General features: G+C 47.2%; 2 protein-coding genes across 2 annotated transcripts; one reads left to right on the top strand and one right to left on the bottom strand.

Moving 5' to 3' along the window:
- The first annotated feature begins 16,518 nt into the window (after positions 1–16,518).
- LOC133891091 (uncharacterized) lies at positions 16,519–21,145 on the top strand. The gene is made up of 9 exons (XM_062331787.1): positions 16,519–17,325; positions 17,471–17,563; positions 17,687–17,869; positions 17,961–18,063; positions 18,154–18,336; positions 18,645–19,088; positions 19,281–19,747; positions 19,986–20,638; positions 20,856–21,145. The coding sequence occupies exons 1-9, from the start codon at positions 17,239–17,241 to the stop codon at positions 20,920–20,922; spliced, it is 2,280 nt and encodes a 759-aa protein (XP_062187771.1). The 5' UTR covers positions 16,519–17,238; the 3' UTR covers positions 20,923–21,145.
- Positions 21,146–25,492: 4,347 nt separating this feature from the next.
- LOC133891514 (transcription repressor OFP3-like) lies at positions 25,493–26,710 on the bottom strand. The gene has a single exon (XM_062332242.1). The coding sequence runs from the start codon at positions 26,673–26,675 to the stop codon at positions 25,890–25,892; it is 786 nt and encodes a 261-aa protein (XP_062188226.1). The 5' UTR covers positions 26,676–26,710; the 3' UTR covers positions 25,493–25,889.

The following is a 26,710-nucleotide window of genomic DNA, read 5'->3' as shown; positions in this document are numbered from 1 at the left end:
AGCCGCTAGTTGGGCAAGGATGACGCCACGTTATAATTTGAGGGTGCACAAGCATCTCCTCCTATTCAAAATTACTACTGAAAACAGCTATAATAAACAGTAATTTTTAAATTTTATATGTTTTCAATGATAATAGACTCTTTTTATTTAGATTATAGGTTCGTCCCTGCAGTTGGGGTGGAAGCCACTTCCAAACATGACTATGCACCACTACAGTGCCAAAATACGACCTAAGTATCACCGGACAAGTGGCTAGCCGAGTCTTATCATGGTATGGTTGATAATAAAATGTTTATAACCTTTTCTTATTTTTTAACACCATCCGTCACGTGATAACACCATGAGATGCATGGACGACTACGACCTACGAGCGACACATTGCGCGATAACTTTAATTGGATTCATGCATTGCAATAACTTTAATTGGATGCAAAACAATATAGTGAACCGCGCATTCACGTGAAATGTGCCTTGGTTAGCTTTCGATATGGCTAACTTGTTGGACCATATCCGCACTATATCCATATTTAGATTAATAACATCTGACCAAAAAAAACATAAAATTCCATAAAAATAGGGAAGTTAACCAACAAATATCCAACAATAAAAAACATGCTTGGACATTGGTACCCGTTATTTGTCGTGATTCGTGCCCATCAAAAGACATACTCTTTTCGTCTCAAAATAGATGACGTTTTAGCCTTTTCTATAATATTTAAAATACATAATATTTTACAATTTTGAGATAATTTTAGTCCAAATTTTTCAGTCTTATCCATCTATTAAATATCTTTCTTTCCAATGCAAATATTATTTTTCATGCAATAAATGGTATTAAAATAGGGTAAGATAGTTATTTTATCTTTTAACTTAATACTTGTACTCAACTCTAAAACGTCATCTATTTTAAGATAGAGTGAGTATACATTAATTCTTCTGCCAATCAACCACCACATTTTGTCGTGATGGTTCAGTTATATTCTCCAACCCTAGTGACACATGTCGGTGCGACTTATCCAATTGTTCCACAACATCAAACCTTTTCATTTTACCTTTTGTTGCCTTTTTTTATCACTACCAGTCCCCCTTAGCGGCAAGAGATATTTATGCTAGAAGCTCACTTCTTTTGTTTCGCAGACTAAAACACTTCTTTTAGGAACTGTTTGGATGGGAGAAATGTTTTGGATTCTGGCCAAAATCAGTGGAATTCCTACCAAACGGTGCTTTTGTCAACTAAGTTGAATCTGAAATGTGAGAAACATTTCTCTTTTTTACACCGAGAAGGAGAAATAGATAAAAGGTGGTTTCTTTTGTTTCTGAATCACTTCCTTCTCATTTATAATTGTCATCCTCTCTCTACAATTACAATCTATCCTGAGAGCGAGATAATTCACACGTAATAGTTGAATTATATTACTCAGAGGTATGCATTACAATAAATAGCCTAGACCGAGAGATACAGCGGTAGGTTGTGCGTGAAGAACGCATACACGTGAGGGCCGCTCTAGACATGCAACGCAGGTGCAGGAGCGGCATGCATGCAAGGCAAGAGTGGCATGCATGGCAGGCCGGTCCAGCATGCAAGGCAGGAGCGGCATGCAAGGCATGGACGGGCTGCCATGCAAGGCAGGTCCATGCGAGGAAAGGATCCGCAGGAGCTAGCTGAAATATTCGCTAACACCCCCCGCAGTCGGTACGTCAGCATGGCAGACGTTCAGACTGGAGCGAAACTCGGTGAAGACGGATGTCGGCAGCCCTTTGGTGAAGATGTCGGCGAACTGAGACGTAGTCGGCACATGGAGAACCCAGACATCACTGACGGCGACCCGCTCGCGGACGAAGTGGAGATCAATCTCCACATGCTTGGTACGTTGGTGCTGGACGGGGTTTGTCGACAGGTACATGGCGCTGACGTTGTCGCAGTAAACCAGCGTAGCCCGAGGAAGAGGGTTGTGGAGCTCCTGAAGAAGCTGATGGAGCCAGGTGGCCTCGGCGACGCCATTGACCACGGCACGGTACTCGACCTCCGCGCTGGACCGAGAGACAGTCTGCTGCCGTTTCGACGACCACGAGACTAGGTTGGCCCCCAAGAAGACAGCGTAGCCCGAAGTGGACTTGCGTGTATCGGGGCAGCCGGCCCAGTCGACGTCGGAGTAGACAACGAGCTCGTCAGGTGCGGAGCGGTGGAGAAGAAGGCCGTGGTCGACGGTCCCGCGAAGGTAGCGCAAAATGCGCTTGACAGCAGCGGGATGATGCTCCCGAGGATCATGCATATATAGGCATACTTGCTGAACAGCGTAGGAGATGTCTGGGCGAGTGAAAGTTAGATACTGCAAAGCGCCTGCCAAGCTGCGATAGTGAGTCGGATCACTGACAGGAGACCCGTCGGTACCAGACATCTTAGGCTGAGTATCAACTGGCGTGGTGCAAGGCTTGCAGTCAGTCATGCCTGCATGCTCCAAGATATCCAAAGCATACTGCCGCTGAGAGAGGAACAAGCCGGCCGAACACTTGTGGACGGAGATCCCCAAAAAGTGATGTAGAGCTCCCAGGTCCTTCATGGCAAACTCGCGCTGAAGAGCCGTGATGGTCTGACGTAGCAGAGCCGGGGAGGAGGCTGTTAGCACGATGTCATCGACATAAAGCAGGAGGTACACAGTCTTGGTGCCGCGATGAAAAATGAAAAGGGAGGTGTCTGACTTGGCCTCCATGAAACCCAAGCTGAGTAGATAGGTGGCAAAGCAACTGTACCAGGCACGCAGGGCCTGCTTGAGACCGTAGAGGGACTTGTTGAGACGACAGACCCAGTCAGGATGCGACGAATCGGCGAAACATGTCGGCTGGGAGCAGTATACCATCTCGGAGAGGGTGCCGTGAAGGAAGGCATTCTTGACGTCGAGCTGATGGATGGGCCAGTCGCGAGACAGGGTGAGAGACAGCACGGTGCAGACAGTCATCGGCTTCACAACAGGACTGAAGGTCTCGTCATAGTCGACGCCAGGACGCCGGGTGAAGCCACGGAGAACCCAGGGAGCCTTGTGTCGATCAAAGGAGCCATCTTCACGGAACTTGTGCTTGAAAACCCATTTGCCGGTCACGATGTTGACACCGGAAGGCCGAGGAACAAGGTCCCAGGTGTGATTTGCTTGGAGGGCGTCGAACTCCTCGGTCATCGCAGCGCGCCAGTTGACGTCGGCGAGCGCGCTACGGTAAGTCTTCGGCAGTGGTGACTAGGGTTGAAAACGGACGGGAACGGTCGGGAAAATTCTCTAACCGTTTTCACTTTCACATTTTATCTCGAAAACGGAATCGAAAACGGGAAAGTCGGAAACGGGTACGAACTCGGGAATGTCGGGATGTCGAAAACGAATTAATCCGAACGGAAACACGTCGGTATCGGTCGGGAACCGATAATTCAAACCGGACATAACCGATCAATTTTCATACACTAGATGTTTGAATACTGTCACACTAGTACACCACATTCAACCGTGTTCGTTCACATAATGACATATGAGTCATAAATAGATAAATTCACATACCGATACAACATAGTCACAATAATAGCCTAATAGGAATATAGGATAGCAAAAGTGCAAAACACATAGGCAAATATTTTTTCACGTAGCCGACAGCCCATCACTCATCAGCATCATTCATCATATCCATCTCTTGATATTTAGATTAATTCAACTGAACTAATTAAAAAGAAAAATCAACACCACCAACGCAAAGAGCAAGGTTTGCAGTCTTGCCGAAGCCAGTAAGCACACTGGATTCATAAGAGTTTCTGCCAATGGGATCATATACAAGTAGGCACAGATATGCTATTAGCATAATGAATAAGATATCCTTTTCTCTTAATAAAAGAAAAGAGGATTGTTAGGCATGTGTGCTTCAGCTTGCAATGCCTGAATCTGAACAACATAGCTGAGTCCTTAAGACCTTAAGTCAGAAAACAATGTGATGATAACACTCCATCTGTTTTAGTACATGTACATTTTCTTGGGGATTATCCTTTTGCAATGCAAGTCCACTACGAAATAAAGAGTAGCCATTGCATTTTTTCCAACCACAGGCCATGCTTCCAAGGCTGTGTGAGAGAGAATGAGTGGTTAACCATTAAAGTATCTATTAATAAGGGTAAACATGACCCAATTATTAATCATTTTCTAGTTACTTCACCTAATTGATTTGTTAGCAAAAGGTTACCAGATATATACTGTGAAACAGAGAAGTTAAATAAAACAATAGGTAAATAAGAATATCTTGCCTTGCTTCTTTCCAGCTAACAGGCCGTCAGCACATGGGCCTTAGTGGGCTAGGATTGATGTATTCAGGCTTTATCCCGCGAAGGAAAAACGGGAGGAAAACGGGAATATCCCGTATAAAAACGGGAAAATAACAAAACGGACGAAAATAGCTCAAACCGTTTTCGGTACCGTTTTCGCCAGACCTATACCGTTTTCATCCCGTTTTCGAATAAGAACCGAAAATACGAAAACGGTCGGGAAAAAATGGGATACGGTACCGGAACGGGACGGGATTTTCCCGTTCCGTTTTCATCCCTAGTGGTGACATGGTGACCGCGTGAAGCAGAAGCGGATCAGATGCCACCCGAAACACTGCCTTCCCGTGTGTAACCATGCTGTGTGCATTGGCGACGGGAGGAACAGTGGTGGCGGAGCGAAGGCCGGTGCGTGTCGCAACAAGTCAGGGCGGCGTCACTGGGTGTGACGCACTGCTAGGACGGGGCGTGTCAGCCGCGCGTGGTGCGCTGGCTGGAGATGCCGAGGCCGCCTGTGGTGTGCCGGCTGAAGATGTCGAGGCCACGTGTGGCGCGCTAGTGGGAGACATCACGACCGCATGTGGCGCGGTGACTGGAGTCGACGTGGCCGCGCGTCGCGCGCAGGCTGGGAACACCGGGGCCGCGCGTGGCGCGCATGCTAAAAACGAAGGGACCGCCATTCCAAGAGGTGAAGAGACAGCCGTGGCGCACGGTGTGGGCGCGGTGTGGGGAGCCGCGGTGTTCACGGTGGTCGCGGCGTCAGTCGTCGCGGGCATAGAGCGGTGAGGTCCTGCAGAAAGTAACGGTCGAGGCGGGCCAATAGGCGTCGACTGATCCGCAAAGTCAGATAAAAAATCGAGGTCGCTGGGAAGCGATTTGTGGGCGCCCGAAAGGGGAAACTGTGTCTCGTCAAAGACAACATGCCTAGAGATGATGACTGATGAGTATCCCAGGAAAACGCACAGAGAGGAGCGGGGTGCGAGTTTGTGGGGTGTGGTGGAGGAGAGATTGGGGTAGCAAGCACAGCCGAAAACCCGAAGATGTGCGTAGAAGGGGTGGGTGCCTTGTACGGCGAAGAAGGGAGTGCCGGAGTGGAGGGTCTTGGTGGGGAGGCGGTTGAATAAGTAGGTGGCTGTGTGGAGACCCTCGACCCAGTAGGAAGGAGGAAGTGAAGCCTGGAACAGAAGTGAGCGCACCATGTTGTTGAGAGAGCGAAGAGTGCATTCAGCTTTACCGTTCTGCTGGGAAGTATAGGGGCAGGACATGCGAAGGGCAACGCCATGCGTGAGGAAGAAGCTGCGGACTGACGAATTGTCAAATTCGCTGCCGTTGTCGCATTGGACACTCTTGATTGTGTAGGAGAACTAGGTAGCCACATAGGATAAAAAGTTAGCCAAGATGGAAAAAGTATCAGACTTGAGGCGTAAAGGAAACGTCCAAGCAAAGTGCGAGTAATCATCAAGAATGACCAAATAATACTTGTAACCGGACATGCTCAGAACAGGAGAGGTCCACAAGTCACAATGAATAAGATCAAAAATCTTGAGAGCTCGAGAGACGGAGCGAGCGAATGGCAAACGTATGTGGCGACCAAGTTGACATGCATGGCAAATAGTGTCACTAGTAATTTTATTACATGAAATAGAGGAAACACTAGCAAGGCTGGAGAGCGCCTCGTGGTCGGGATGTTCGAGATGACGATGCCAGATGGTGGAGGAGACACCGACGAGGAGGGCGTGAGGCTGCGGGCGCGACACGGGCAGATGCAAGGAGTAAAGCGGACCAGAGCTATTGCACCTGGCGATCACGTTCCTGGAACGAAGATCCTTTACAGAGAGGCCAAACGGGCCAAACTCAACAGAACAGTGATTGTCAGTGGTAAACTGGCGCACAGAAATAAGAGACTTAATAATGTTTGGGGTGACAAGAACATTATTAAGGTAAAAGGGGCCAGGTAGGACTGTGTGGCCAGTGTGCGTGACAGGTAAAGTAGACCCGTTGCCAACGATGACGAAGGAAGGAAAGGACGAACACGGCTGGTGAAACAAGGAGATGTTACCGGTGTCGGGAGTCATATGTGAGGAGGCGCCAGAGTCCATGATCCACTCGCCAGTGGAGGGCGGGTTGACGGTCATGGTGCTGAAAGCGTTGGCCAGCGCCTGCTGGTCCCAGGAGACTCCAGCCCAAGGAGTCCATGGTGACGACGTCGAGGGCAGCTAGATGGTCGGGGCGCCGAGAGCTGAAGGGGGCAGTCCAGGCTGCTGCAGAGGCGCTAGAGGGTAGCCGAAGGGCCCCAGCGTGGCAGGAACCAGAGCCTGCGGTGGCTGGAAGGCCGTTGGCGCGGGCGGGTGAGGGCGATGCTGCGACCCGCCTGAGGGACCCTGCCGACCGGGCCACATTTGAATTGTGCTGGTCCACGGGTTGTAGAAGGATGGCCATGGCGCACCTACCTTGCTGGAGTTGGACTGGCCGGTGCCCTTCCCGTCGTTGTCGCTGCCCCGGCGGCGGCGGTGACCGGAGCCAGAGCCAGATGTCGAGCTGGGCTACACGGGGGGACGCAACTGGGAGCCTGAGGAGGCACCCTTCGGAGCTGGAGGAACAGGAGCACCGTTGGTGCCTTTAGGGTTGCCGGGCGTCGTGGCGATCAGGACGGTCGACGGAGTAGACGAGGTAGCCAATGCCGTGAGTTCCTCGAGAAGGAGATCGTCGTGCACCTCGCTGAAGATCGGGAAGGGGTGTTGCCGCTTGAAGTGTGGAATCATGTAGGCGAACTTGCCGCTCAACCCACGAGGGACATTCAAGACCAAAGTGCGGTCGGAAATGTACTCCCCGAGGTCAGCGAGCACATCCGCCATACTCTTCATCTTGCGGCAGTAGTCCGTGATGGAGAGATCGCCTTGCGCGAAGGTACGGAACTTGGCATCGAGGTGAAGGGCTCGGGTCTCGCGGTTGCCGAGGAACTGGTGCTCGATGCCAAGCCAAGCTATACGCGTGGTGTTCCCACGAATACAGACGACGTCCATGAGCTCGGGGGAGACAGTGCCGTAGATCCAGGACAACACGACGCAGTCCATGCGGTGCCATGCCGGATTGTCGGGGAAGATGGAGTCAGATGTCACATGGTCGGCGAGCGAGTAGCGGCCGAGGGTGAGGAGAACGAGATCACGCCACTTGTTGTAGTGAGATGAAGACGGATCCAGAACCACCGGCACCAGGGCGTGGATGTTCTGAACACCGGCGGCCTGTCCCTCGAAGCCACCAAAAGTGCCAACAGTATTGGCCGATGATAGGGACTTAAAGATCGGTGCTTATGGTTGATGAGGATTTCCCTGGCCTGAGATCTTCTAAGCGGGCCTGCTATGCATCGTGGAGGCACGACCAACACCTCTCGAAGTGCCAGGTAGAGGATCTTCTCCACGTCCGGCCATGAGCACCTCAGCGTAAGACATTCGAGATTTGCTTAGCTCACAACAATGGGAGGGAAACAATGGCGTAGATCCTTCCGAGGGGAGGGTGGGAACTTGATTGATCCTCTGACGTTCCCAGATGGCACCAAAAACATCGATCCTACCTATTTCTTCTGTACGTTGTCTTGTGTGACCCCTCAAAGGAGGAAACAGCCGAACCACTAATTTCGCCCTGATTGAAAACCATATCTTCACATGAATTGCAAGCTGATTTTACACCAAAGCTTTCCTTGTTTGGATGATTGGATTTCTCCTCAGACATCAGTACAGGCTATAGGAAATCTCCAAAGGCAACCACAAGAGGCCTCACCTTTGGCAAGAGACCTTTCCAAGGCCGCATAAGCCATCCATGGCTTCTCCCACGACAACCAAGATCCTAGGAAACCTTCGATGGACGGACTGAAGATGTGTCATCCTTCAAAGCAGCAATAGTGGCCCCATCAGGGATCGCTCTATTGGCGATGAGCTAGTTGGCCACAACCTCAACACTACAAGAGGCCAGCGAGGCATCGTCACCATCATTAACCAGTCTGCTTGGATGATCTCATCATCTGAGAAGCCAGCCAGATGAACTGCCTGTAAGAACTCAGATGCTGATGGAGAATGTCCGCCGAGAGTCCACACAGACCTATCCGAGGTCGGGGATCCCCCATCCATCACTCCCAGATCAGGAGCAGCAACCTCGGTCCATTGTCAAATGGAAAGGAGGGACCTCAACGGACAGCAAGGCCAGCGGCGAGCGGCCAGAGGAGCCGCACCGACGCAGGCGATGGATTGGGAAACACAAATGAGATCGCCTCCGGAATATCCAGAATATGAAATTGGTCTAGAGTTTAACAAGAAGTTTCAGGAGATAAACATGAGGAAAAGATCCACATATGCAGAAATTCCATTGAATAGTTGTGCAGGTATGAAACAAGAACGGTTCCTGAAACATACACACAAACATACGCATGCTCTTTAGGTATATATTGTTGATTTCTATTCCTGCTGAAGGTCAATAAAGAATTAAATCTTTGTAGCTAAAGAACAAGGTTCGCATACCCTTTTTGTGGAAAGGTGAAATAATACAAAAGTTGATTAGGTTGTTTTTTAAACAAAAAATTGATTAGGTTGTTCTACATTAAGTAGGATTTGGTGAAATTAATTATATTATACAAAGTTCGGAGACCATGAAGATACTGGATCCTTGAGAAAAAAAAAGAAGATCAACTAACATAAAACAAAAGTATGCATCAGTAGGTGCACTACATGCCAAAGTCTCATCACACTTCACTGTCAGCGAATGTATCTCTACAAACGTAAGTCGAAATCTATGTCAGCACATGCTAAACTAGAAAAAACTAATATGCATCTCGTACACTCTGCATCCCTTTGTTCAGCCTCAACTAATAAATCACATAAATTGTCACAAGAAAAAAAAGACTACTTATAATCCTTTTCACTAAGGTGAAGCATGATTATGGAACCAAGCGTTTCAGAAAAGTTAGCCAGCCCTGCCGGATGTGACTGTTGTTGGGTGTACACGGGACAGGGTGCGCGCAGCGAAAAGAAGCCACCGAACTCTCTCGCGCGCGCTTTATGTGACTGACAACAAAGACCCGTGGCGGCCGGAGGGCAGAAGCCTCTGCTGCTCCGGGACCTGCAACCCAAACACCGGACAGGCCCACCCGGGTGCTGACCTGTCCCTTTGACTTTTTGGACAGAGAGAGAATACAGATGAACTCTGCAGTCCTCTGGCCGAAGCATGCCTTTGAGATTTGGATGCTCCTCTATTAATCAACGCATACGTATTCCAGCTAGCCTGACGATGTGATCTGCATGCCTTGGCATCAAACGTGTGTCGCTCATTGATCATGTCATATATATCTCTTTTTTTGTTTATTTAATTTTAGCCAAAGTTAGCCAGTAATATTATCAACTGAATCCAAAACGATTTGCAGCAGTGAATTACAAAATTATGTAGTAAGAGTTTTTAGCAGAGTTTATGACCGCTGCTGAGACGATACGATGGCACGTACATAGCATATATCTTATCAACTAATTCAAAAGAAATAAGTTTATACCAGTGTATATATCTTCCATTTGTACCCTGCAATATACACATCCAGCAGAGAGAAATACAGAAATTCAAGGGGAATGAATTCAGATGATAAACATACGATCTTGCACCATATTTCTCTTCAATATAATTAATGTGTGCTCGGATCTCCGCTCATGATACACTAGCAGGAATTGAATGGGAATCCAGACTCCTTCTAGGAGATGGAGATCTGAGATGTAGTGGCCTCTGCATGCACCTCGTCCGTTTCCAGTTTTTCTTCAGTAGATGCCGCCCATTTCTGCTCGGAGTTCATGCACGCCGGAACAAAAGTGCTGAACAACCCGCGTCTTCCGCGGCGGTGCATGCACTCCGTTTTCAACTTCGGTTCCTGTCGCCATTTATTTTTCACCTTTGAATTCTATCACCATTCTTGGTATGGGTTTGTATGCATGGCAACGCTGCAATATGCAGGCCACTCCCGTTTTTCTAGATCGACCTACTGGCTCTTGTACATCTTAAGCTAGTAGACATTAAATAGTTGCTAAGCGATTTCCAGGGACGGGTTTAAATACCTGCACAGTGCATGATATGCAGTACAAATTATAGTGTTGTGGCTAAAAATGAAGACTGTAAGTTTTAGTACTCCCTCCGTCCAATTCTCTAAGGCGTATTCCCCTTCGTCGCCTGTACCAAGACGCCGCGCGCGAATACGCGCGAGGACAATTCTGCCCTCATTTAAATACGCGCAGTTCCCTTGCTAGCACGCGCTCGCTGAGCCAGGACCCCTCGCTCGCCGAGCCACGACGCCTCGCTCCCTGCATGCGTATAGCTCGCTCCCTGCGCGCGCGTTTGCTTGCATGCTCGCTCAAATTTAGCCCGCATCCCGTTTTGCATGCGTCGCGCGTCCGCATGTTTACCTCGCTCCCTGCGCGCGCGTCCCGTTTTGCATGCATCGAGCGTTTGCAAATACAGCTAGCTCCCTGCGCGCGCGTCCCGTTTTGCATGCGTCGCGCGTTTGCAAATATAGCTAGCTCCCTGCGCGCGCGTCCCGTTTTGCATGCGTCGCGCGTTTGCAAATATAGCTAGCTCCCTGCGCGCGCGTCCCGTTTTGCATGCATCTTGCGTTTGCAAATATAGCTAGCTCCCTGCGCGCGCGTCCCTTTTTGCATGCGTTGTGCGTTTGCAAATATAGCTAGCTCCCTGCGCGCGCGTCCCTTTTTGCATGTGTCGTGCGTTTGCAAATTTCGCCCGCTCAAATTTCGCTCGAAGTCTGGCGCGAGGAGAGTCCGAAGTGCTGCTAATCTTGAGCTATAAATGACCATTGCCCATATGCCATTCGTGAGATCCCTCTTCAGTCTCGTACAACTATACGAGATCTAGCAGGTGCATTGAACATGCCGAAGAGCACAGTATTCAAGCGTTTGAAGGAAGGTAAAATAAGGCGTCATACTAATGACATAAAACCCTCATTGACGGATGAAAACAAGAGAGCTCGCGTGCGGTTTTGCATTTCAATGCTACAAAGCCGTAGCATACCCCATGAACCAACATTTAAAGAAAACTTTAACGTTGTGCATATAGATGAGAAATGGTTCTACAGAACAAAGAAAACTACGAAATATTACTTGGCGCCAGATGAAGGTAGACCACAGCGTAGCATCAGAAACAAGAACTTCATTGAAAAGGTCATGTTTCTAGGCGCAGTAAGTCGACCTAGGTACGATGAATATGGTAACGTCACATTCTCAGGGAAGATAGGAATTTTCCCTTTCATCCAAAAAGAGCCAGCAAAGAGGTCTAGTGCTAACAGGCCTGCAGGGACCATGATTATGAAAGCGATGACATCGGTAACAAAGGACATTAGTAGAGAGTTTCTTGTTAACAAGGTCTTACCGGCCATCAAAGAGAAATGGCCAGCTGAGGAAAGAGGCAGCCCGATCTTTATTCAACAAGACAACGCTAAAACACACATTGCCATCGACGACGAAGAGTTTTGTAGAGTTGCACAAGAAGATGGTTTCGACATCCGTTTGATGTGTCAACCGCCTAATTCTCCCGACACAAATGTCTTAGACCTTGGCTTTTTTTCAGCTATTCAAGCATTGTTTCATAAGGGCTCTCCTAGCAATATTGAAGACATTGTGACCAAGGTTGTGAATGCATACAATGATTACCCGATTGATAAGTCTAACCGAGTATTTCTCACTCAACAAGGCTGCTTGATAGAAATCATGAAAGATAAAGGGGGCAATCAGTATGGTATTCCTCATATGAAAAAGCAAACATTGGAGAGACTCGGGGAGCTTCCAAGGACATTGCGTTGTGAGACGAAGATCGTGCAAGAAGCCCTAGATTTCCTAAATTAGTTCATTCTGTATGCAATGATCATTTTGTAATTAGCTACTGAACCAAAGGATTAGACGAGTATCTTTTTATCGAAACAAATGCATATCTTCATCGATCATGTTTCAAAGGATTACTGAACCAAAACATCCAAACCATAATTAACAATAAACTCAAAAGAAACGAGGGAACATAATTTTCAGCATCACGTCTCGGATCTCAGCCTCCGCCATTTCAGCTTCCCGTTCAGTGTCGTCTGCAAGGGAGTAAGGGATGCAAGTTTCACCTGCGAGAGAATCTTGCACGTATGCCATTTCGTTAGAGTCAGGATTGCTGGCGTTAGCTTGATCTACACAGTCGATGGAGTCCAGCAAGTACACCATGCCCGGCGAGCTTGGCGCCCTCCTGGCGAGCTCCGTGCTTGCCGCGAGAACGACATCCATACCGGCCTCGTCGCCGCTCCCATCCTCGGAGTCCGGCACCATCATGTTGTAGCCCACCGCCGTCATCCTATCCTCATCCACTGCGACATCCACGCCCAGCGAGCTCCGGCGAGCTCCGCGTTCGTGCCCGACCAGCGAGCTTCGCGCCTTCCCGACGAGCTTTGTGCCCGGCGCGAGAACAACATCCATACCGGCCTCGTCGCCGCTCCCATCCTCGGAGTCCGGCACCATCATGTTGTAGCCCACCGCCGTCATCCTATCCTCATCCACTGCGACATCCACGCCCAGCGAGCTCCGGCGAGCTCCGCGTTCGTGCCCGACCAGCGAGCTTCGCGCCTTCCTGACGAGCTCTGTGCCCGGCGCGAGAACGTCGTCCATGCTGGCCTCGTCGCTGCTTCCATCCTCCGGCAACCAGCGAGCTCCGCGCCCGTTCCTGCCCGGCGAGCTCCGTGCCCTCCCGGTGAGCTCCATGCGGCTTGCTATGTGTTTATTCGAGGAGGGAGAAGGAAGGATGCAAAATACTCCCTCCGTCCAATTCTCTAAGTGTCTGTTTATTTTCCACAGCTGTTGCATTCAATGAGGAAGGCGCATTCAATAAAGGGGTACGACGGGAAGGAAATGGAGAGGCGCCTTGTTGTTCTGGACAAATCGAAAAAAAAGATACGCCTTAGAGAATTGGACGGAGGGAGTATGATTGAAACCACCGCTGTAATATATATTGAGAACCTTGAGTTATCAAAAAATAAGAATAGAGAATAAACAAAATGAATGTCTATTTGGATTTCTTTTTCTCGTGGATATGTTGTATGATGTGCTGGCATAATTTACACTTTTCATTATTCAATGTTAGGCCCGGGAGGATTGACTGGGAAATTTGCAATCCTCGAAGCCTAGATATTCATACAATTACTACGGTCACGTCTGAACAAATTAATCTGATAATAACTCATAATAGGCGTCATGGATATCCCAATTACGTCGATGTTATTTTAGATACCCTAGTTAGGAAGGGGATGTGTAGTGTATATACCCCCAAAAAATCCTTAATAAAAAGAAAATTGCAACCTGTGCTATAGTGATTTGGGTTGATGTATCTTATTCTGCGTTGTTCATGAAATTTTCTCGTAGTTTGGTTAAACTTTAATTGATCGCTACAAAGTTATTGATCGAGAGCAGCTAATATATTTAACCCTACCTTTTATGTGTATTTTATTTTTTGCACCAGTATGTATGAAGACTGAAGAGACAATAGGCGTACCAATTATATTTCAATAAAATCTAAGTGTGCGCCACTTGTCAAAGAATAAAACTCTATATTTGACGATAAGGTTTTAGTTCGTTATCTATGCGACATATTGACATGTTTAAATTGACCTGGACCAACGTGTAAATACAAAACGACTAAACAGAGCTGGACGTACTGGACAATAAATTTAGCGACGGAGCGATAACCGACCCACGAGACGTGCATTTGGATATGCTTATCTTATTATACCTTATCTAGAGTTTCCATATCAGAGTTACTGATACTCCTTGACAAAAAAACACGACGTGTTCCCGCCAAAAAGCGTTGCACCAAATCCTTTTGCAAGCTACCTTCCAAATTTGGTCGTGATCACACTCGATCCAACTTCGAAACCCTAGCTAGTAACGCCAGCATGATCTAACGCACTGTCGCGTAACTCCACGCATATTAAATATATATCTTCTGAATAGCTTTACGTCACGAAACTGTTTTTTAGCCCTAAGAAATCTAGCTCATAATTTTTTTTTCTTCTTCTTATGAACGTTCTTTACCAGAGCTGGTCTACAGTGCCGCTTTTGTGCAGCCTCCATTGCTCCATCTCATGACACATGAACATATATAAAACCGGATCAAAATGTTCATATATATATATATATATATATATATATATCGGTATGTATACGGACAATAGAAGGGTATATGTATATACCCTTTTTTATCCATATACGTACTAAGATATTATATAAACAGAAAAGGAAATGAAACAAAAGGATGGAGATAAATCAAGCCAAAGCCAAAGCAGGCACGCATCTGGTCCCTCTATATATAAGCTGAGGCAGGCCCAACCCAGAAGAGCTGTTCATCTCTAACCTCGGACAACAGAGGCTAGGCCAGCCGGAACCCAACAAACCAAGCCAACTCGATCCACCCGGAACCCAGAGCAGAACAGACCCGACCCCAGAGGAAAGGGGGAAACCCCTTGGATTCCGCCAGCGCTGCGCTTTCCTTTCCATTCCACCCCGATTCCACCGCCGCGCCGCGAAGGAGCGAGGCAGCAGCTGCCGATTCTTATTCGAGTCCAATGGCGCACTGCGGTCGGGGTGGGTGGTGCGGGGCCGGCCCCGACGGGGGGAGGGGCGATGGCGGGAGCGGGGCGAGGGCGACGCTGGCGGCGGTGATGGCGACCAGGGCGCCGCCGCCGTCGATGATCTGGCGGGACGCGATGCGCGCGGCGGAGGCGGCCGCGCGCGAGGTGGTGCTGCGCGTGCACCCCACTCAGGAGGCGGAGCGGCGCCGTCAGGACGTCATCGGCTACCTCAAGAGCGTCATCGGCGCCGCGTTCGGCAGCGAGGTGCGTGCTCCTCCGCCCACCCCACACGGAACCCTCGCGCGCGCTTTGCTTGCTTGTCCGTGCCTTGGCTAGTCCGGCCGCGGTTCGCGTCGTGTTTCGCTTTGGGAGAAAAAGGCCGGGGGTTTAGCTTTTTGTTCGTTTGGTGCGGCTGCTTCCATTCCATTCCCGGAAGCCCCTCGTGATTGGCCGCCACTCCCTATCGCCGCGTACCGCACGGCTGCTCCCGTCGCTTTCACCTAGGGAATAGGGATTAGGCTTTGGGTGATTAGACTAATCGCCCCGGCTAATCTGTTAATTAATCCTTAATTACTCTATGCTTTTATATGCTGGTCTTTTTTTTCTGATTAATTCCCTTCTGACTATATAATCAGTCAGATTCGGTCCTTGTGTATTCTATGCTTGTGCTTGGAATCCTTGTCCCAGGTGTACATCTTGTCGTGAGCAGCATTTTCCTCTCTTTTTTACTGTAGGGTTCGGTTAGATCTGTTGGTTTCTCTTTCTTCTACCACTGTCGCAAGCGTGAGCAACAACAGGCGATTAGGACGTTTCTAGGAACACTTGAAAGATTTCTCTTCTGTTTTGCTGTGATGGACCCTTGTTGCTGCAGCTTTCCCCGTGTCTTTACAGAAAGGGCACGATCCGTCCATGGCTTTGGCTTCATGCGACTAGTTTCTACCAACAACAAAAAAAAGTTGATTCCAGGTAGCATTCGTGTCTGGAACTCTGGATTGGTGTTTCATGATCATCATCGTACGTGCATGGTTGGGTATCATGCGCAACGAGCAGGCATCGGCAGCTTATGTATGCCGTGGTGCCATCTGCTCTGCCTCTGCAATGCATGCTGCGGCCACACGCCTACTACGCCGGGAGGTCAAGATTTTAGGCCGATGCAGCATAGGCCGTGTCTGCCATCGTCTTGCATTCAGTTGTGGTGCACGCTTGCGACGTGGACACTTCTGTTCATCCGCATTTAACATGAATGGGACGTATCATGTTGCTGTTTATAGAAGTCGTCGTTTGTCCTCGCTGTAGAGTGTAGGCTGTACCCACCACTATCTATACATCAGGAAATGTGGCCATTGCTGCTGTTTTGCTCATCATATATATTCGGCTTCGTAAAAACTGGAATTTAGTAGGAAGTTTGTGTCCGGTCATATGCATGAGAGGAACCGCTTCCTGTCATCAATCACGTCACGGTTCGACTACGTGAGAGGAACCGCTTCCTGTCCACCCACTGATCTAGCCACGCTGCACCCGTACACGACCAACCGGCAGCCGCCAAGCCACCTTAATTGGCGCACCGCCGTCAACCCTAATCGGAAGCCGCTACCTCCTTTCAGTCATCGACTGCCACCGAAACAAGGATCCCAGCAGCCAAGGACCATGCCTGACTGACGTCAGCATGGCGCGCGCCAAATCCACCGGTGGTGAACTCTGAGGTCTAGCACCGTACCCGCTGAGCCCGCCGAGGAGATCCGCCTGACGCAGAACCACCGGGACGCCGGGTGCCAGATCTGTCGATCGCTGAGACCCCCCTCCTCCCAGATCCACCGGGAGCAGCCGAGGGAACAAGAATCCGCCGCCGCCTCGGCCCTAATGGCGTCAATTATTGGGATCCGCCCGTGCCGAATTATTGGGATCATGTTTCCTTGCACACGTCGACAATTGTTTAGTTCTTTATTTGGTTTTTGCTGGAAATGCTCTTATTAAATTCGTATAATTTGATGCCGTTTTGGGATGATTTGTTGTTCCGTTGGTACATCCTTATATGGTGAAATGCCAAAAGGATACTTAAAACTGAACCAAAATGGGGAAGATCCCTACGAGGGAAGCGGCGAAATGGCTTTTCCACTTTCTTAGTTGATTTTTCTATTAGTGTGCAGCACATTTTCTCTTTTCTTTCGAGCAAGCGTAGCACATTTTTCTGAAATGACGCTTCTTTTGTATTTTCATAATACAGGTCTTTGCATTTGGATCAGTTCCTTTGAAGACCTACCTCCCTGATGGCGACGTCGATATAACTGTACTGGGGAACACATGGTTGAACAGTACGTTCATGGATGATGTTTGCCTTGTACTCGAGTCAGAGCAGAATTGTGATGCCGAGTTCGAACTGAAGGACTTGCATTTCGTCAACGCTGATGTGTGTATTCCTACTTCTGCATCTTATGTTTAGCCCATTTGTTTGTTCAAAGTAGTTGAGGCACATTCTTTTTCTTTTTCATTTTGAGATGGAAGTTGAGGCATATTCTGATATTACCCTAACTTTTATTTGATCTTTCAACCAGGTTAAGCTCATAAAATGCGTCGTCGAGAATATTGTTGTCGACATCTCTTTCAACCAAATTGGTGGGGTGTCCACATTCTGTTTCCTCGAGCTGGTATGCAAGTGTTATTTTGAATTGCTTGCTCCACTTGAAGTCTTTCATTTTGAAAGGCACTCAATTTCTTGAATAAATAGAATTCTTAAGATTGAAACCTGACATGAATAATTACTGCTTCAGGTCGACCGTCAAGTCGGGAAAAATCATTTGTTCAAAAGGAGCATTATGTTAATCAAGGCTTGGTGTTATCATGAAAGTCGCATACTAGGAGCTCATCATGGACTGATATCTACTTATGCCTTGGAAACACTTGTTCTTTACATATTCAATTTATTCCATAAATCTATGCATGGTCCTCTGGAGGTAATTCTTGGAAGCCAGAGCTTCTTTAGGACTTTTTACTATCTATTTAGGCAATGCGTGAACTAAATCTTATGCATGTATTATTTAACAGGTCTTGTATAGGTTTTTGGAATATTTTAGCAAGTTTGAATGGGACAAGTATGGCATCAGTTTAAATGGTCCTGTCGATCTGTCGTCGTTGCCCAACTTATCTGGTGAGTTATATCTCTTGTATTACTTTATTTTGTTGATGAATCACCAGCTTTGTGATCGTTGGTCTAATTATTAAAATATGTGACTTGCAGTTGAACCTACAGCCACACAAGATGAACTATTGCTTGGCAAGGAGTTCCTTCAAGGCCCATTGGATAGGCTTGTTGTAATTCCAAATGGTTCTGATGGATGCGACACAAACTTTCGCCTGAAGCATCTCAACATAATCGATCCACTCAAGGGGAATAATAATCTTGGCAGAAGTGTCAGCAAAGGTTAGAATAACCAAGGCGCTTTACCATTTTATTCTCTTTATTTTGCACCGCATCCTCTCACTTGCTATGTTTTACCAAATACCAAGTTGTATACAGTACACATGCATGTATGTGTGTTCAGTCTTTTCTATACAAAAGAAAAATGTATGTGTGTTCAGTCATGTAGCATGTAGTTATGTTCTTTCCTGCTTTGCATGGGGAGAAAAGGGAATTTTTCCACTTTTCCCGCTGTACGCGTATAAGAGACCCTTTTAATGGATGGTTCTTATTATATATAAGTGTTACTAACATATTCTAATTTTCTGCAGCAAACTTTTATCGCATACGGAGTGCATTCTCATTCGGTGCACAAAAGCTTGGTCAAATTCTCATGTTACCCTCCGAGATTATTCCTCGTGAAATTTGTGGATTTTTTGAAAACACGCTGAAGAGACATGGAAAGGGAGAAAGACCAGACCTTGGCCGTAGTTCATTCCAATCCTTGCTCGGTCTTGAGGCGAATGCTTCTAGTGAAGAATCAAGCTTGAAAATGTCTTGCATGAATGAGGGTGAAAACAGAAGTTCGTGCCATTCATCAAAACTGCCTGACAAGGAGTTGAAAGTGGCAGATATACATAATAGATTTCTGCCGGGCAATGTTCATGATCTTCCTTGGAACAAAATTTGGTTCATGGAATTTGCATCTGATTTCAGAGCAAATTCATCATATTTAGCCAGTTTCAGGAGCAACTCATCCTTCTCTCAAGAGAATGGTAAGGGCAACAGTGAACAGTGCTTTATGAATTGTGCAACAGAGGATTTACACCTCAGTAGATTACCTATGCCGCAACAGGTTTATGGAAACCATCCAATGCATATACTTACTAATTGTACTTGTGCAAATACTTTGGATGTTTCCAATTCTTGTTCTGTTGACGAGTCAGATTGTACTGGTCTCCATGCAGAAAAAGAGTCACTTCCACAGTTCTCACAATCAGATATGCTGGATCTATCAGGCAATCTGGATTTGCACTTGGAATGCCTTCGCAAAGTTCAGTACCACCTGGAGCACTTGCTTGATGAACTCCTGCAGGCAGTTCAAGAAGCATGTTTAGCTGGTGTGCTAGATGAGGATTCTTTCGAGATTCCAACTGCGAGCTTTGTGACTAGTTCCCAAAGCCAATTAGCTTCGTCTACTGATACCGAGAGAAGGAAATTATCTCCAATTTATTGTTCTCATAGCACAGGAGATGTTTCTCAGCAATCACATGCCGAGGACCAAGTGGATGTGATTTGGCAACAGAATGTGCCATTGTCCTCCAACGGGTTGTCATTATCTTCATCTCCTGTAACTAAGTCAGATAATTATCTTGTTTCTTGGTTTTGTGTCTCTCCTAATTCGCATGGAACCGGCACATACATTCCCAAAATGGTAAGAACTCTTTGCACATGATCTTATTTGCTTGTGCTCCATGGTTAGAAATTAGTTATGCTTTCAGTAAATTGACTCAGTTATTGCTTGTTTCCTTATGCAAAGTATTATTGAGAAAAAAAAATGTTAGGTTACAGGCACAACTTTGATATAAACTATGAAGCTTGTGTTTTAATGTTTCTCTCTAAAAACTGTTAGTAGCTATTCATTTCAACTCTATTCATGTGTTTATTTCCAGAGTTATGGTATGTACAAGGAACGCATGACAGCTGAAAGAAGATTCATGCCAAGAAAGCAGAGACAAAGGCTACCTGTTCAGCAGCACTACTCACTTGAACAGGGATGTTCTGGTTCAAGAAATGAGCATGCTACATTTCAAAGCGCGACAAATCAGTTACAGATGAAGCAAAAGAGTTCACGACAGGATGTTTATTCAAGCAAGAGCGTGGTTCCAAAAGGAGGTTTTCCTGCTTTCAGGGAGCAATTAGCAACATGGTGTGGAACCAACCAGGTAGCAACAAACCTGTCGAAGGTTCAGAGCAGTCAAGACATTTCCTCCTCACTTGCCATTGACAACTCGAGCAAAGAATCTGTTGAGAAGGGAAGACAGACAAAACCACCATCATCAGGGATAGTACTTCCTCATCATGGTCAAGGAAATTCCTCAGTATCTAATACCTGTCAGCCCTCCTCACCTGCCACAGAGGGTTATCGTCAATTGAAGGCACAAGTGGGGGAGAAAGTTGAGTTGGGATCCATGGGACCTTTCTCGTTGGGACTTCTCTCAGCGCAGTTTCAGGAAGCATTCCCCCCTCTCCCTACTAGTAAGAAACCTGCAGAAGTCCCTGCCTCAACGGTGAAGAGCCCTGAGCCTTTTGATACCCAAAGCAGGTAGTCATTTCTATTTCGTAGACGATGTTTACCTCAAAATTATTTGTTGCCCATACTGAACTGCTGTTGTGCAAGGAAACAGAAAGAGGTAGTTGCTGGTTGTAACACGAAGCCCGTGTTTTTGCAGTTCGTAACACTATTATGCTACTGCAATTTTATTATAGAAAACATTTCAGTCAAGAAAATCTCATTACTGTATTTGAACGAAAATGTGCAGGCCACAAGAGGTGTACCAACTGAGAGATGAAGCTGACTTCCCTCCTCTCCAAGCTGGCTGCCGCTGAGACTTGCAAGACATGGAGATGATACAGCTAATCATAGATGCAGGAAGTGAGAGGGGAAGCATACAGGATGAGGGATAGGCGCCCCAGCAAGATTTTCGTTCGATAGCATAGCAAGTTTGGATGCTATTGCCCGTCGTAGTAGCTAGCATGTGTGGTGCCATGTAAAATAATAATAATCTCGCCTCTCCTTTCTTTGTTTTTTTAGATTTAGATGAATCCCTGTCTCCTTGGTAGGTTGCCGCTAGAAGAAGGCTCTAGTATAAACAGTAGTTTCGCCTTCAGCTTAGACCCCCCCCCCCACCAAAAAAAAAAAAGAAGAGGAGGGAAACGCTGAAACAAAAAGGAACTATGCCTATGTATGTCCGTAGTTTTAGCTTCTGGAAGAAGAGAAATGAAAGAAAAGGGATTTATGTGTAACACCTTTTGTTCTGCGTTTTCTCGTGTTTTTGTGGTGTCTGTATCATGATATGCTCTGTATAGCAACTCAGTCTTATGGAATGCAGGCGTCTTTTGTTGTAGAGCAGAGAGACGATCCCTCTTGCCTTTCCAGTTCCACAAATGCGAAGGAGAAATGATTTTTCAAGTATGCCAGCGACACCTTGCGGCTTGCTATGTTGGGCATGGTAGTAGGAGGCCAGGAGCATCATCGTTGCATTGGCTGCACCATTGCAATCGGTGCCATGGAGAATGCAATGCGTGAACATCAGTTGTAAGAAAGAAGAAAAATATAGAGCTGAGATAAGTGCAACGCGAGATGACTGGGGTACTCTCTCAGAAGCAAGCTATAGTATAGCCTTGCCGTTGGCCGTACGGGGGAGCAGAAGCGGCCCCGCCTCCACCAACGCATGCCCGCACGCGCACTTGCTCGGTACCATGTCGATCTCACTCCTATCCGTCGTCTCCGGCAGCACCCGCCCTCACGCTCCCGGACGGCGGACCTGCCGCCACCACCTGGCTCGTCCACGCCGACGGCATTTATGGCGTATGTCGTTTCCGCCATTGGCTATAATAAGGATATGGCTCCTTCTATATAATCAATACTATTAATAATTTTTAAATTATACAATGATCAATTATAAAAATACGTACGTGATAATTAAATTATTAAGTGAACTCGTTTCTTGCTGTTTATGTTTTTTTAATAGATTAGTATTAAATTCTCATGATGTTTTAATGTTTAAAAATATGAGAGAAGTATCACAAGCTTATCTGGACGTTATCACTTAAGTGCAAAATCTACTCGAACAACAAGTCGAGTTCAAGTTGGACTCTAAATTCGGTTCGGAGTCTCAGAACAAAATATCAGTAAAATAAACATAATTCTCGCATACGAAGTCCGATTGAGACAACGTTGAACTTGCTGGAAAGCTTAAGACGAGTTATTTTCAATGCATCGGGAGAGGGAGCATCGGGAGAGGGAGAGACTTGTCGACGGTTAGGATCGAATGACGGAGTACACGTGTCGACATCGAAGTGCTTGTTTAAGGTATAAGAAAGGCGGCGAGACACGCTTTGAGAAATGTGCTGACAGTTTCGCGGTTTGATCTCAAAACTGTGGGAGGCTGGAGTAGTACGTGACATCATCGCGAAGCTTGCATCGAGGCAAGCTAAGTCGTAAATGCGCCGTGACCATCCGATAAATAGAAAAGAAAATTGACTAAAATACTCTCGGTGGTAGGTATGAGTGTACTACAAGAGAGAGGTATTTTGAAAAAAAGTTAAGAAACTTAGGAGTCAAATTTTCTATGCCTATAAATAGAGATTTAGGGTTATGAGAGAGTTTAAACCAGCCGTTTGAAACCTCTTGTGCCACCTATTTGAGAGCTTAGAGATTGGGTTTTAGAGTAAAGAAGTATGAGTGATTAGCCTATGTAATAGGTGAGAGTTTTTTGAGATAAATCTTTGCAATCCGTCTAAAATAAAGCTAACCTCTTTGAATAATGAAGTTTATATTTTTGCATATGCTTGATTTTCCCTCCTTCTAGTTTCACTCTATTGGTTCACTTGCAAGTTTACAAGTTTTTATTTTCGATTTTGATATTTTGTTTTGGTTTTTAGGTTGAAATTTTAGCATCTTGTGAAGTCATTCTTCTTATTACTAGAGTCATAAAATTCACATACACACTCTTGTATAATGAGATCTTGAATTTCCTTACCTCTAGATAATTAATTTGGAGAGTTTCGTTGCTCAGTGTTCATTTTTTTCTTGTTTCGTTGCAAGTTGTGATCTTTCAAGTGTTAATACATATGGATTGATCTTAAATGTAACCTATGATTCATATACCATATGTGGAGTCATGTTGCCTCAATTTTCTCTAATTAAAATTTCTCTTTATTTTTACTTTCGCTTGAATTTTGAGGTGAGTTGAGTGATCCAAATAGGAGAACGCCATCTATTTCAAAAAAATTTGTTGAGACGCTTATTCATCCTGCTCTAGTCGTTAATTTCGTTCCTACACTTTATTATTATTTTTTCATCCTTGATACGTAGATATTAGAAATAAATTTTTATATAGTTATATCATCTTGATATAACGATGAGTGTTAATAAAAATTTTTATTTTAAAAAAGCAGAGAGAACAAAGACGCAAAGGTTGCTCGATGAAAAGTTGGCTGACGCGCCACTGCAGGCTGCACATCGTTACAACAAAGGCCCAACATTGAAGTAACGAAACCCGAATTCAGCCCGCATTTTCTGGGAGGCACAAACTGAAAAATGGGCCAAATGTAACCACAAGTGCATCACCTGGTGGCACAAAGAAGAACATTGATTTGAATTACCCATCTCTGTACCTTGTTTTGCAGATCCTTGAAAGCGATAGATTCTTTGCTGGGCAGCTTACCATAATCTCCCGTGTCTGGCCATCAGAATCCATGCTCTACACACTTCACCGTCACGAGGGGAGACTGCAGAAATCTCAGTGCTGCGAAATCTGACGGCCCTAAGCGAGATGAGGTAGAGAAATCTTTGTACGTTGCGCTTGTTCTCTTCTCCCCCATGTGTATCTCTGCCTGTCCGCGTCTCCATCTCTGTCAGTAGACTTCCAGAGTCTGAGATGCTAAACTTTAGTTGATGAGCTTAACTCTGAAGGAAAGAGTTGCATACTGCACCGAGAGAATGCAAGTCCCCACAGTGAACTTCTGAATCATGTTATCCTTTGATAGTCCATTGAACTTGAGGACTAGGTGCTTGCTTGTCGTTTGCTCTGCACTTTCTTCCACTCACTGTAGGCTCCATCCATGGCTGCATCATTTTTAAGCAACTCCTTTCTCCATTGATGCTCCATGCTCGCAACCTTTCTGAAAAGTGCATCTCCCTAAAGATCAGCTCTGCTCATTGCTGCCACCATCCACAAGAAAGAGGGGTCCAGTCCTGCACAGCACCCCTGCCGAACTGCCCATTGGCATTGCAGGCCAGGATGGTAGTATCCATCCTTTCTCCTTTCCGCAGCACGGCTCAGATCAGATGCCCCCACACGTACGTCCATGCAGTTAGGCCTGTGCGGGTGTGCCCTGGAAAACTGACAGCTCAATCTTGCAACGTGACAGGAAGGTTTTCTGGGCGTCTGTTTCTTCAGTTGGTGACATCCTCCGCGTCGCCTGATGATCAAGTACAGGCAGCAGATGCGGCAAGCCGAGCAGACGGGTGCTCGCGTTTGTTGCATTTGCATTTGCTGTGGAGTGGAATGGAGCGTGGCACGGGTGAAACTGAACAGTGTGCTATGGAGTGGTGCAGCAGGGCTACTCTCGAGGAGGAGCAGGCTGACGAGTGGATAACTGAACACACACAGACACGTCCATTTCACTTTCACCTGAGGGAGCATGGGAGCTGAGAACGACGTGTCCTGTTGGATTCTCTCTTTACTTCAGTGCGTATCCTGGTTAGCATGGACCGAGTTTCTCTTCCATTTATTCTCTTTTCTGAGTGTTGAGTTTCTTTAAAGAACTTAATGTAACTTCACTTGTTGTTTACTGAACTGTAACTTATTGAGATCAGTCAGTAGCATAGCAGTAGTAGAAATGACATCAGTTATTGCAGCACTTCCGAACTTGTGAGCTTATTTCATCTCCAAGTAGAGCATTAGTCATCTCCAAGTAGTAGAAATGACACTAGAATTTCCCCGATTCTTAAGGAGTTGGGTTGTTTAAGTTAAATCGTACAAAATTTCTGTGTTCCAAATCAGCCCTTGATTTCTTGAGGGAGGAACTGAAAAGGAAGAAAACCTGGAAACTGATGCTCCAAACCACACGTAAGAATCGAGACGTGACGTGTGTCTGCTACTCTCAAGTAAGGCTGACTCCAGCAGAGTCTCCAAATACCAGCCGCATCACTTTACCAGCATATTTGCCGTCCATGCCCATGCTCTCCCGTATCACGCTCTAGCGTTGCAGCTCTCTCAAGTTTGCTGACTCTATTTTTTAAGTAGTTGTTGGAAATAAAAAAATAAATAATATTATAAAAAAATAAAATTTTAACGTATCTATGGTCTAACCAAAATATAAATCTGAATACTGTCATCCATTAATCATCCTATAGCATCGATCCATAAGAATAGAAGAAAAAAAGAAAAAGAAAAGATGAGTCCTTCCATTTTTTTTCAGAAGCAAGTTGGGCTACCCTGATCTGTAAAGACGGCACACGATCGATGATACCCTTGTGAGAAAAACACTGAAACTAAAGCACGATACCCCCGTGACGCACAACGGCACAAGCATGCAGCATCGATCGATCCTTCAGCTTTGCGGCGGCGGCGGCAGCAGCAACAGCAACAAGCAAACAAGAGCGAAGTGCCACACACGAACAGCGAATCAACTGGTCTTGTGATCTGTGCAAGAACTGTGATAACCTCCGTACCTCACCATAATTCACATGGACGCGCGAGCGCGCGCGCCCCGGATCACACACACTGTACAGGCACGTCGCAATCTTGCGTTTGCACGCGGCGGTCGGAGGACCAACTAGCTAATCAATCATGCATGCAACGTTCCCTCGGCGGCGGCGGCGGCACGCAGTGCAACCACGCACGCCGGAACGCGGCGACGATGGCGTGGTGGTGATCGGCGGCGTTGAGCGCGAGGTAGCACGCGAGCAGATCCTCGAGGCCCCGCGGCGACCGCACGTCGTTCGCGGCGATCATCTCCGCCATGCTCTCTAGGAAGTCCTCCTCGGGCTCCGTCGACTCCTTCACCACGACCAGGCTCTCGTACAGCCACCGCTGCGTGGCGCGCCTCCGCCTCCGCCTGCAGGTATCCGCCGGCAGCGTGGCCACCTTCCGCCTGCCGCTCGGCGCCCTCGCGTGGAACCGCCGCACCCTGGCCGTGGGCGACGCGGCCGCGCTGCTGTCAGAGGCCTCGGCCCCGTTGGCCCTGGCCGCGGGCTTGGTGAGGATGGGACGCAGCTTGAGCTCGGGCATCACCTTATCCATCCGGTCGGCGCGGCGGGCGACGACGTCGAAGACGATGTCGCTGTGCTGCGGGCTGCGCGGGAAGTGGGTGTCCCGGAGCTTGGGGTTGTCCGTGACGAGGCGCGGCGGGAGGACGCGGTCTTTGCTCGGGAAGTAGTAGGACGCCCTGTTCGGGGAGCAGGGCGGCGGCGCCGTCGCCATGGGTTTCGTGAACCCCGCGCTCGCGTAGTCGGCCTCGACTCTCTTGCGCCGCAGCTTGTAGAACAAGGAGTTCATGGTGCCCGTGCCTGCGTCTGTTGCACTCGCAGCTGGGGAGTGTGGACTACTACCAGTGAGCTGCCGTGACATGCCGTGCGTGCACTTTTTATCGCGAAAAAGTTTGC

This window comes from Phragmites australis, chromosome 14, assembly GCF_958298935.1.
Source record: "Phragmites australis chromosome 14, lpPhrAust1.1, whole genome shotgun sequence".
Classification (NCBI taxonomy): Eukaryota; Viridiplantae; Streptophyta; class Magnoliopsida; order Poales; family Poaceae; genus Phragmites; species Phragmites australis.
The sequence above is the reverse complement of the archived record's forward strand: the minus strand, read 5'-3'. Positions and strand labels throughout refer to the sequence as shown.